This window comes from Sus scrofa, chromosome 13, assembly GCF_000003025.6.
Source record: "Sus scrofa isolate TJ Tabasco breed Duroc chromosome 13, Sscrofa11.1, whole genome shotgun sequence".
Classification (NCBI taxonomy): domain Eukaryota; kingdom Metazoa; phylum Chordata; class Mammalia; order Artiodactyla; family Suidae; genus Sus; species Sus scrofa.
Genome location: NC_010455.5, coordinates 122835980 through 122849083, shown reverse-complemented (window position 1 = coordinate 122849083; position 13104 = coordinate 122835980). Strand labels below are relative to the sequence as shown.

The following is a 13104-nucleotide window of genomic DNA, read 5'->3' as shown; positions in this document are numbered from 1 at the left end:
TAGAGAAATATACGTAAGAATTCAGCTAGATTGTTAGTTCCCTTGAAAATGCTATTGACAAAATAAAAAGTTACTCCTTCAAAAGCAATTCAATAAATATGCGTAAATAAATCAAATATGCATAAACTATATATGGCCACATAGAGGAATGAAAATCCTACTAATTCAAGTTTCGAGGGCAAGAGCAAAAAAAGCAATACATTACCAAGTGCAACCTGGTTCTCACCCCTGCCCCTAGTTACAATCATTCTTTTTACTGATCTAGTTTCTTTTGGAAGCCAACAGTTCCATCTTTAGATGGACTGACTAGGTTTTTCAACTCATTTCACCAGAAACTCCACTTTCCCTAAGCCCTTTAGACCAGCTTCCTAAATTACCAAAATGACTTTAATTCCAGTCTATTGGCACAAAGAACCCTTGATGGACTGACAATTGCAGATAGGCCCAACATGTCGCCCCCCTCTCAGCATGAAGCAGCTACAGATGAGACCTTTGCCCAGATGCCAAAGATTTGGCGCTGCCGATCTATCACGGAATGTGGAAGCTGTTTCATATACAAGCCATTCTGTGTGAACCTCCACCTGACTAATGAGCAGCCTTGAATATCAGCCACGTTTCAATACTTTATTTGCATGGCAGGAATGGAGGGGGGACACCAGTTCCTTTAATTAAAAAAAGCCCAAAACACTATCCTAGGGCAGATAAGCTGTCATGCCCAGTGCTTCCCTTAGCAGTGTATTCAGTAAATCTCTTTTAACCTAATACACGCGTACATACATAGAGATTCGGTCACCATCGTCTTCTATACTTGGTTACATGTGAGAAAAGGCCAACGTCAAAGCTAAACTTCTCTGTCCTTCCAGCTTAAGTCTCTCTCTAGAATAGTTGAAGAAGAGTAAGGACTTGGTTAAGATAAACTATCCTAGGGGAAGAGGAGTCAGGCCCTAAGAGAATGGATCTGACGCTGGAGGATAAAAGAAAGGAAGAGAAGGAATTCTGCCCTGGAAAGAAAGCTGCACAGGCTCCAGAGGCAGGGCTGAGCACCTGCTCTCTCTTCCACCCAGCACAGTCCCCCAGGTCCCTTGCCTTTCTCTCATCTCCTCCCCCAGCTCTCCCCACCCCTCTCCCAGCGTTATTCCTTCCCTCCTACCCTTTAATTTTAAGATAACCTCCATCAGTTAATTCTAGGGGTAGACTAGAGACCAAACTGGATCTGAGGGAAGTGCAAATGATTCACAGAAAATGAAAAAAAAAAAAAGGTGCCTAGCCTCAGCAATATTTTGAAAACAGGGAATTTAAACACAGACACTTTGAACTGGAGTGCAGGAGGGGAAGCAGTCAGACTGCTTTCCTCAACATCTGCACATGCACATCTGTTTGACTCTAAATTTAAATGAAGCATAGCCTGCTTAAGGTTTAAATGATTGAAATTTCAAAAAATTATTACAATGCACAAAATTCTTGGTATTTTGGTATTTAAAAATAGCACAGAACACTAGAATTACCAAAACTTTATATTTTTATAATATTATAATCTCTAAAGTAAGTATATGATGATTTTCAATGGCTAGTGTACATTATAATGCGACTTAGAAATTTGTATATATAATGTGAGAGCTATGTCATCCTAGAATATTACATTTAAGCCAGTGATGCTTAACTCTAAGATGTACATCAAAAATATCCCCACCTACAATGATTCTGTGGGGTTAGGCCCAGGCAACTATATTTTTTAAAGTTTCTTAGGTGATTCTGACGCAAAACTCTAGTTAAGAGTGACTATCTTAGAGGATGTTAAATATTACACTCAGCTCTTAGTGTATTACACACTTCGTCACAGGAAGATATTAAGATCTCGCATACAAAGCTGCTTTGCTTACAGATCCAATACTAATTTTATCATCTCTTTGCAATAGTCTTTATTTGATGAGTTTAAAAAAACATTTAAACTTTCCTTCTCACACCTCCAGGAAAGTTATTTAAATCTAAACACTTCAAATGAGAGCGTAAAGGGTAATAAATTTAGAGGTGAGCTGGGAAGGAGGTGTTTACTTTGAAAAGCAAAGCTACCAACCTACACCATGAAACAAGGAATCAGAAGGAGTAAAGCTAGCATAGCTGGGGGAAGCTAGATAGTTACCAAATTCTGAGACACGTCCTCTTGTCATGCCTTCATTATTTTATTTACACTGAAGACAACTTATCATGTATGCGCATGTTCAAATGGAAGCAAGACTACTCAAGATGTAACCAATTATCTAATCATGTATTTGGAATAATCTCTGTAACTATTATTCCTAATAATATCAAAAATCAAGAGCTAACTGCACTATTTGCGTATCATGGGCTGGTTTCCTAACCTCAATTTATTTCCTTTGATTTCTCACCTATGTATGATGAAAAACTAAATTTTATTAACATACCTTGGGTCAAGAAGACTCCTCAAAAATTTGAAAAGCAAAACCTGGTTCTGAATAGAAAAAGAATAAAAAATACAGTTGAATATTAAAACAAGTTCTTCAAACAAGGCCATGGTAAAGAACAACTCTAAAAAGCACACATTCATATGATTATTTCCATTAAACCCTCTCTGGAGATCTAAGAAATTCTAATTAGAGGTAATTTCCGCTCAGTAATTCTAATCATTGTCATATATTCAATTCTGAGTGTAAAAGAAATACAAACACCTTGTTATTGCAAGAAGGAAAAAAAGAAGTCCTGCACTGAGACAAATCCCTCACTGGTTCCCAGCATGAAGATCCTGGAATGGCAGGTGCTACAAACAGCTCTGGCGGCACCACGGGGCTCACACTGCCTTTACCTGGTCCTCCCTGCTACAATGGCCTACTGTGAGATAGTAGTCTAGGTGGGGTGGGAGGTCGAGGCCCAAATAACAATCACTACCACAAAAGCTAACTCCCCAGTACAGTCAACTGCAGAAGAGACAGCAAAGTGCAACAGGTGAGCAATTAATATGCCTTCAGATGTAGGTTCTGTTTCTTCCACTTTTTAGCTATAGGACTTTGTGTATGTCACTGACTCTCTTGGCAATTCAGGATCCTGGGCAGTGCTCTATCATCATTCAAGTCAAACTATTCCACGATTAATTTTCGGCTTATCTGTCTTCTTCCGCAGGCACAGGGATACATTTACAGTTGACTCTTGAACAGATATGAACTGAACAGTTGAACTTATACGTGAATGTTTTCCATTACAGAGGCATAAGGTGAATGATAATGTAAAATATGCCTCTTTCTCTTTCTCCTCTCTCTCTCTCTCTCTTTCGTAATTGGAGAAACTGCTTATCGATTTACCATCACACGCTTTTTTTTAAAGTAACAATGTTTCCAATACTGTATTATGAGTACAACTATAATACACTATGCCATAAAAATTTCATGATTCACTCAGTGGATAGGTTCCCCTACCATGAAGCAATCATATTGATTACTCTAGGCTATCATAAAGCAATCATAGCGCTTTTTTCATTATCAATGCATGAATTGTTAAACCTGTAAATAAATAAGAATTTATTTTTCATGTTATCATTTCATACTTGATGCCTAGTTTAGTAACATGTATAACATCTATAGTGTTTTTGTATAAGACAATATTGACAGATGACTCATTTTGTAAATAGATGATATAGGAGTTCCTATTGTGGTACAATGAAAATGAATCCAACGAGGAACCATGAGGTTGCAGGTTCCATCCCTGGCCTCACTCAGTGGATTAAGGATCTGGTGTTGCCATAAGCTGTGGTGTAAGTCAAAGACGCAGCTCGGATCTGATGCTGATGTTGCTATGGCTGTGGCTGTGGCTGGCAGCTGTAGTTCCAATTGGACCCTTAGCCTGCGAACCTCCATATGCCGAGTGTGTGGCCCTAAAAAGCGAAAAAAATAAAAGATGATTCAAATTTACAGTACTGATAAACATAGTTGAGCACCATAAATATACTTTCTCTTCCTTATGATTTTCTTAATAACATTTTCTTTAGCTCACTTTATTATAAGAATATAGTGCTTAATGAATATAACATACAAAGCATGTGTTAACTTGTTTACTTTATAGGTAAGGCTTCCAGTCAACGGTAAGCTATTAGTAGTTAAATTTTTGCTAAGTCAAAGTTATATGAGGATTGTTTTGTTTTTTGTTTTTTTGCTTTTTAGGGCCACACCCACAGCATATGGAGGTTCCCAGGCTAGGGGTCTAACCGGAGCTGTAGCCACTAGCCTACACCACAGCCATAGCAATGTAGCATCCAAGCTGCATCTGTGACCTATACCACAGCTCATGGTAAATGCCAGATCTTTAACCCACTGGGCGAGGCCAGGGATCGAACCTGCATCTCATGGATACTAGTCAGATTCACTAACCACTGAGTCATTCATGACAGGAACTCCTGTATGAGGATTTCTGACTGCACTGAAGTAGGCATCCCTAACCTCCCCATTGTTCAAGGGTCAACCATATACATTTTTGTATCCTCAGCACTTTATCAATGTGTTTTTGGCCCTCCCCAGGTATGTAAATATTTATTGAGTTAATAGATGAGTCTTTATCTTGAGTTAATGAACCTCAGCATGCTGGATAACAAACCCTATATTAGGAAGTCATTTTTAACTCCAACCACCATAGTCAACTAATTTCCAAGCCCTACACATTTTATTTCACAAACATATTTCATACCTGTCCTCTCCACTATCACTGCCTTCACCATTTCTTGCCAAGACCTTTCACCTTCCAAACGGTCTAACTGGTCTTCTCCATTTGCTCTCTTTGCCCGTCCTTTCTCCACAAAACAATGCTAATTTTCTATAAAATGAATCTAATGGTATCATGCCTTTGCCTAAAAAGTTTTAGCAATTCTCCAGTACACAAAAAATACAACATAATTTCTTAGCATTACATATAAGATTGTTCAGTATCAGCCCCCAAATTCTATTTTCCAGTCTCCATACTTTTAATTCCCACCCCCAACATACCTTTCAGCTTTATCTAATGCTTCTTTCACCATTGTTCCTACCATATCAGTCTCTAAATATTACGCTGCTTCATGCCTTCAAGATTTTACATACCCAGAAGAATTTATCCAGAATGCCCTTCACAATTCTCTGCCTAAAAAATTTATGCCAATTATTCAAGACCCAGTTCAGTTCATATCTGGGAACTCTTGTTCGACGCTCTCATACTGTCACTCTCTCCTCTTGTTTCTACAGCACTTTTTTACATATGTCTCATGTAGAGCTTATATCACTGTAGTGTGGTTGTATATGTGCTTCTCTGTTCCATAGGAAAAATTACAGAAAAGATAATGCCCCCTAGAATCTCCCATACTGTGGAACAGAGTGGGGCCACAGCAGTGTGTAAATGAGTGAATTCCACATCTTTGCCTCTCATGCCAACTGCCTCCCATTCACTGCTCTGGTTTCCATTTTGCATAGCTATACCGTACCACTATTACTGCCACTTGAAGACTCCGGGTTTTTGTTACATGTCCCTCTCACTGTCCTGTTCCCTATCTCTACCACTTGTGGCTACAATGGTGGTAAGCAAAACTCACTACTAGCACTGCCATGGTAGTGAAATATAGGTCCATCAAATAGTACTTCAAACTGAGCAGCTCAATATTCAGCATTAATATAGCTGTAGTCTAGCTATGATTTTCCAAGAAAAATTCTTTTTTTTTTTTTTTTTTGTCTTTTGGTCTTTTGTTGTTGTTGTTGTTGTTGTTGCTATTTCTTGGGCCGCTCCCGCGGCATATGGAGGTTCCCAGACTAGGGGTCCAATCGGAGCTGTAGCCACCGGCCTACGCCAGAGCCACAGCAACTCGGGATCCGAGCCGCGTCTGCAACCTACACCACAGCTCACGGCAACGCCGGATCGTTAACCCACTGAGCAAGGGCAGGGACCGAACACGCAACCTCATGGTTCCTAGTCGGATTTGTTAACCACTGCGCCACGACGGGAACTCCGAAAAATTCTAAATAGTCAGCATCCTCCATCCTAATTGGAGCAGGACAAAAGTCTGAATAAATAACATGAACCCCGAAGAGAATATAGCTTCAGGTACTAAAGCAAAAGATATGGAGAGGTGGGGTGCGGGGAGGATCCTTGTGGATTATGATGTCTAGAATAGGTTCAGGTTTAGTTCCAAAAGTGCTTCTGTGATGTTAATATTGGTTATGCACAAAGATGACTTCCCTCACTTGCAGACTCCGAGATTATCACATAACTGCTTCCAAACACTCACGCAATATGTAGAACTGCTATTAAAAGGCAACTATCAATTGAAGAAATTACTACAGTCCAAAGTTCTTAGGTGGATATTCAACAAGTGTCTCCTCCCTGGATGTTTCTGCCCAATATATTTTGCAAAATTTACCTGAAGTTTTTTAATGACTGTTTCAATCTGTTCAGAAAAGTGAGTGGCAACCAGCTCTGCAGCTTTACAGGGCTTCAGGGACACAAGTTCCTGGAATGAAAGAAAAAAATAAGATGATCTTCAAAGTTAAATTTATTTTTTATTTATTTATTTATTTATTTATTTATTTATTTATTTATTTTGTCTTTTTGCTATTTCTTGGGCCGCTCCCGCGGCATATGGAGGTTCCCAGGCTAGGGGTCGAATCGGAGCTGTAGCCACCAGCCTACACCAGAGCCACAGCAACGCGGGATCCGAGCCGCGTCCGCAACCTACACCACAGCTCACGGCAACGCCGGATCGTTAACCCACTGAGCAAGGGCAGGGACCGAACCCGCAACCTCATGGTTCCTAGTCAGATTCGTTAACCACTGCGCCACCACGGGAACTCCCAAAGTTAAATTTAAACAGAATTTCCACAGATGTGAAGCATGATCACCTACCTCAATATTTTCATGAGCTTCTACACTGCATTTCAGGAGACCGTGATACAGGGCCTCAATTTTAAAGCATATTTCAAGTGAGCAATATGAGAAAAGTGTCATGTAAAATCAGATTTTAGTATAAAAGGCAGCTCAAAATTCATAGAAAATGAAAGCACTAAAATTCTGGATTTAAGCCATGATATCTACAGGATGAAGAGAAGGAACAAAAGCTTCCCAAATTCCCTGCCAGTGAATTTCACTCTTGAGCTGAAAGTAATAAGTAAAGAAATGGAAAAAATATATATAGTTAAATCCCTCTGGCTAAGAATTCTAAAACTTCACTTCTGATGCCTGGTAGATTTTAAAACCAGAAGAGTCTTAAATCAACTGCAAGTTGAAAGTCTTAAATGAGACTAAGTGGTTGATCAACATTAACAAGACCCATTTATGTCAAATCTAAGACTTTCAATCTGCCCCCTCCTTGAACTTTCTTAAGAAACTCCTGGCTAGCCTTTTCTTCTTGAAACTCTCTTCTTACTTGGTTTCTGTGACCTTATTCTACCTTTTCAATTGCATGTTCCATGGCTAAAATGCAAAGCCCAACCATAAATCAACATATTACATTGTTAAATGAAAACAAGTTATTATGACTGCAATATTCATGATATATCTAATAATTTTGTTAGTACTTGCAGATTAATAATAATTAGTGGATACAAATAATTAGTTATATTATTTCTATAATATGTATCTTAAAACAGAGAAGGCACGACTAATCAATATTACAAATTAAAATGGGTTAAAGACCTAAATCTAAGACTGGATACCATAAAACTCCTAGAGGAAAACATAGGCAGAACACTCTCTGACATAAATAGCAGCACTATTTTTTTGGATCTGTCTCTTAGAGTAATGGAAACAAAAGCAAAACTATGTCTGGAATCTAATATATGGCACAAATGAAACTTTCCACAGAAAAGAAACATGGAGAATAGACTTGTGATTGCCAAGGGAGAGGGAAAAGGAGTGGGATGGTTTGGGAGCTTGGGGTTAATAGATGTAAACTATTGCGATTATCATGAGACCCTGCTCTGTAGCACTGAGAACTATGTCTAGTCACTTATGATGGAGCATGATAATGGGAGAAAAAAGAATGTATATAGTATGTGTAACTGGGTCACCATGCTATACAGTAGAAAAAAAACTGTATTGGGGAAATAAAAATTTTTTTAAAAAGGCAAAAATAAACAAATGGGACCTAATTAAACTCTAAAGCTTTTGCATAGCAAAGGAAATAATAAACAAAAGGACATCCCACAGAATGGGAGAAAATATTTGCAAATGATGTGTTTGACAAGGTATTGATTTCAAAAATATACAAATAGTTCATACAGCTCTTATCAAAAAAGCCCCAACCAATTCAATCAAAAAATATGCAGAAGATCTAAATAGACTTTTCTCCAAAGAAGACATACAGGCGGCCCACAGGCACATGAAAAGATGCTCAACATTGCTAATTATTAGAGAAATGCAAATCAAAACTATAATGAAGTATTACCTCACAACAGTCAGAATGACCATCATCAAGAAGTCCACAGGTAAATGTAATAAATTTCATTGAGTAATTAAAAACAAAAAAGAAGTCCACAAGTAATAAATAGAGAGGGTGGAGAGAAAAGGGAACCCTCCTACACTGTTGGTAGGAATGTAAATTGTTGCAGACACTATGGAGAACAGTGTGGAATTCCTTAAAAAACTGAAAATTGAGTTACCACATAATCCAGCAATCCCACTCTTGGGTACATATCCAGATAAGATGAGAACTCTAATTCAAAAAGATGGAGGATAATGTGAGAAAAAGAATATATACATATGTATGACTGGGTCTCTTTGCTGTACAAAAAATTGACAGAACACTGTAAATCAACTGTAATGGAAAAAAATAAAAACCTAAAAAAAAAAAGATACATGCACCCCAATGTTCATAGAAGCACTATTTACAATAGCCAAGAGACAGAAGCAACCTGAATGTCCATCAACAGATCAATGGATAAAGAAGCTATATATACTATATACTATACACATACTATACTATACATTGTGTCTACATATACATATATAATGTATATATACATACAATGTAATAATACTCTGCCATAAAAAAAGTATGAAATAATGCCATTCGTAGCAACACAGATGAACCTAGAGATTATCACACTAAATGAAGTAAATCAGACAAAAATAAATGTCTATATCAATTATATGTGGTATCTGAAAAAATGTTATAAAGGAACTTATTTACAAAAGAGAAACAGAGTCACAGACACAGAAAACAAACTTATGCTTACCAAAGGGAAAGAGGGAGCGAGATAAATTGAGGATTCTGGGTTAACAGAAACACACTACTATATATAAAAATAGATAAACAACAAGGATCTACTATATAGCACAGGGAATTACATTTAATATATTGTAATAACCTATAATGGAAAAAATCTGAAAAAGAAAAAATATACGTATGCATACATAAATGTACAACCTAATCTCTTTGCTATACACCTAAAATATTGTAAATCAATGCCACTTCAATGAGAGAAGAATATTTTTAAAAAGGAATTAGATTCCCATCTCAAACCATATACAAAAACTGCTTTCAGGTGGATCTAAGATTTAAAGATGAAAAACATACAAGAAAGCTTTTAGAGAATAGTATAAGAGGACTTCTTCAGTATAGAAGGAAAAAAATTGATCATTTTGACTATTTAAAAAAAAAAACAAACAACCTGGAGTTCCTGTTGTGGCACAGTGGAAACGAATCCAACTAGGAACCATGAGGCTGTGGGTTTGATCCCTGGCCTCGCTCAGTGAGTTAAGGATCCAACGTTGCCGTGAGCTGTGGTGTAGGTCGCAGATGCGGCTGGGATCTGGCGTTGCTGTGGCTGTGGTGTAGGCCAGCAGCTGTAGCTCTGCTTAGAGCCCTAGCCTGGGAACCTCCACATGCCATGGATGCGGCCCTAGAAAAGACAAAAAAGACCAAAAAAAGAAACAAAAACAAAAACAAAAACAAAAAACCTTTTCTTAAAAAGAACCAAAGAAAAAAGCCACAGAGTACATGATATCTGCAATATGTATCACTGAAAAAAAAGACTAACATCCAAGATATATAAAGAACTCCTACAAATCAATGAGTACGAGAGACAATCTAACACAAAAATGGGTGAGACTTGAACAGACACATCAGAGAAAGGAAATTTAAATGGCCAATAAATGAGTCTTCCAATCTCATTAGTAATTAAGGATATGTAAGTTTAAAACACAATGAAATAACATTACACATCCACTGCATAGACAAAATTTTAATGATTTTTATTTTTTCCATTAGAGTTGGTTTATAGTGTCTGTCAATTTTCTTTTATACAGCAAAGTGACCCAGTCACACACACACACACACACACACACACACACACACATTCTTTTTCTCACATTATCCTCCATCATGCTCCATCACAAGTGACTAGATAGAGTTCCCAGTGCAGACAGACAAAGTTTTAAAGTCCAGCAAGAACACAGAGTCAGTGGAAAATGTCACACAATGCTGGCATCTGCTGAAGATCTGCTGAAGTTTTTATCCCAGCTAACTGGGAACTACATACACCAGAATGGAGGTTATCAAATGTTAACATGCATCAAAATCACCAGGAGGGCTTGTTAAAATCTATTGCTGGGTCCTGGCCCCCAAATTTCTGATTGAATGAGTCTGAGGTGAAGACTGTAACTGCATTTCTATCAGGTTCTCAGCTGTTCCTATAATGCTGGACTGAGGATCAAACTGAAAACAACTGACCTAAAGTAACGCAGGTGGCTATGCTCAAGATGAATATATAAGAATCATCATGGATGGACTACTTTTAAAAGTGAAAAACTAGAAACAACTAAAATGTCCCTTAACAGTAAAATGAATAGACTGTGATATACTTGTGTAATACTATACAATAATAAAAATGAACCACAGCTACATTCAACAAAATGTACAATTTCCCAAAATATTGGGAAAAAGAAAATACAGAGTATAACTTCATTTATATAAAATTCAGAAACAGGCCAAACAAAACAAAACAAATTTTAGGGATGCAGGCAGCTACAATTGCAATGTAAAAAGGGGTAATAAATTTCAGAAGACTCAGGAGAGTGAATGTTTTAGTGAGACAGAGATCTGTTATCAGCAAAGGATACATGGGAACAGTCTAGGGCACTGGAAATAACTCTATTTCCGGGATGTTCACTTTTTAATTTTTTTTACTAAATCATACTTTTATGCCCTTTAGGGGACTATTTTCTATTTAAAAATAGCAAATATTCTAAAAATATAATGAAACATGTATTGTCCATGTTGGAAAAACCATCTAAAAAACCACCACCTAGAGAGTCTTTCCTGTGGAATTCACAGACCCAGTCCAAGAACTTTTAGAGAGTCTGTGGATCCCTGAAATTTTAAACGAAATTATGCAACAGAGCACATGTACAATATGAAGTACAGGTCCAAATCTTTCACTGATTCTCAAAGAGGTCTATAATTCCCAAAGTGTTAAGAACCACTAAGCTATACATTATGTATACTGTCTGCAAACTTCATTATGAGGACTTCCTTCCCCACATACTTAACGTTGACTTTATTTACATTACCAAAGCCACAGAAGTTCTTCAACAACAAGTCTATAGATTTCTTTTCTTTTTTTTTCCTTTTTTTAAATGATTTTTTTTTCATTATAGTTGAAGTCTTTAGATTTCTAATGTGGCCTTAAGAGGTAGGAAAAAGTCCAAGGTGAAAAAATTTGCAGATGTGGGGAAAATAGTCAGCAGAAATAATTGTTGGGCAGCAAAAATACTTCTTGCATCTCTGGCATGAGTTTTCTGCTGAATAATTTTTTGTTCATTGATTAATTCATCATGTTTTGCATTATGCAGAGAGACACAGCTTCATTTTTGGATGTCTGGAGTCCATGTGCTCAAATCACTGCATAATGCGGATGAAGCGAAATGAACAATGAGCCATAATAAAACTATGAAGACTTAAAGGGCATGATGAAAGGAAAAAGAATACAAAATGATTAAAGGAAAGAAAAGATATAATTCAAAATAGAAGAAGGTTTTCTTAGGTTCTTTCACCAAGATATATTGATCTTGTCGTTAGCAGCAATATGATAAGATTAAATAACATATTTATGTTCTCATTCCTATAGATGAAAGTTTAGAAATTCTTTCAGCCCACACATCTGATGACTGACTATACCACCTTCCACCCCAGATGTTTCACATAAGATGCTGTTCCCATTTCTGATCTTTCTAAACTTTACGATCATCAGGAACTGTAACAAAGTATTCACATTACATACAAAGCTATCTCAAAGTTTCAGAGCTCATCCTTACTTATCATTTTTTATACGTAAAATTTTTTTAAACATGTTGAATAATCGTATCTTTCACTACACCTCTAAACCCATCACCAGAAGTTACCTCATCTCCTGATCCTTGCTACAAGGAGGAAACACTAGATATGAATGTTATTTCCAAAATTAGAATTACCTCAGCATTTTTCACTACTACTTTTTTTTTTCTTCAATAATCAGTGACCCATAAAACAGAACAGATTTCAACAAACCTCTAGCTCTGTCGGTTTCTGAGGAATACTGTATGTAATGAACCTAAGAAAACTAAAGTGAGGAGTGATATGGGGGCCCCTTTATACAATGCGTTCTGATCATATGTTCATCATACATGTATTAGTCTCTCCATTTAGGCATCTATAAGCACGTTCTTTTAAAAAGAAATTGTTGTTTCAAAGTCAATTCTTTGACTTTTGTAAAACAGCATGGATAAATAAAATAAGAATCATCATCCTGTTACATAAGGAAGGGAAATACACCAGAGAGAACAACTCATTGCAGTAATGTTTCTAAAAATCCATCAGGGAATGGCTCTCATCACATAGCAGAGAAAAAGATCAAGAAAAACTCTCAGGATTTTTTTTCCTTTCTTTTCTTTTTAGGGCCCCATCTGCAACATATAAAGTTCCTGGGCTAGGGGTCGAATTGGAGCTGCAGCTGCTGGCCTATGCCACAGCCACGGCAATGCCAGATCTGAGCCATGTCTGTGACCTACACCACAGCTCACCGTCACGCCAGATCCTTAACCCACAGAGCAAGGCCAGGGATCAAATGTATTCTCATGAACGTTATGTCAGGTTCTCAACCCATG

General features: G+C 37.3%; 1 protein-coding gene across 5 annotated transcripts in view; it reads right to left on the bottom strand.

The window, feature by feature from the left end:
* VPS8 (VPS8, CORVET complex subunit) overlaps positions 1-13104 on the bottom strand; it is a 259945-nt gene that overhangs the window by 104542 nt on the left and 142299 nt on the right. For all 5 annotated transcript variants that reach the window (XM_021069974.1, XM_021069973.1, XM_021069976.1 and 2 more), the window contains 2 exons: positions 6386-6475; positions 2424-2470 (listed from right to left, as the gene is read on the bottom strand). In XM_021069974.1, the coding sequence (XP_020925633.1) occupies positions 2424-2470; positions 6386-6475 (137 nt within the window). The remainder of the gene's footprint in view (positions 1-2423; positions 2471-6385; positions 6476-13104) is intronic.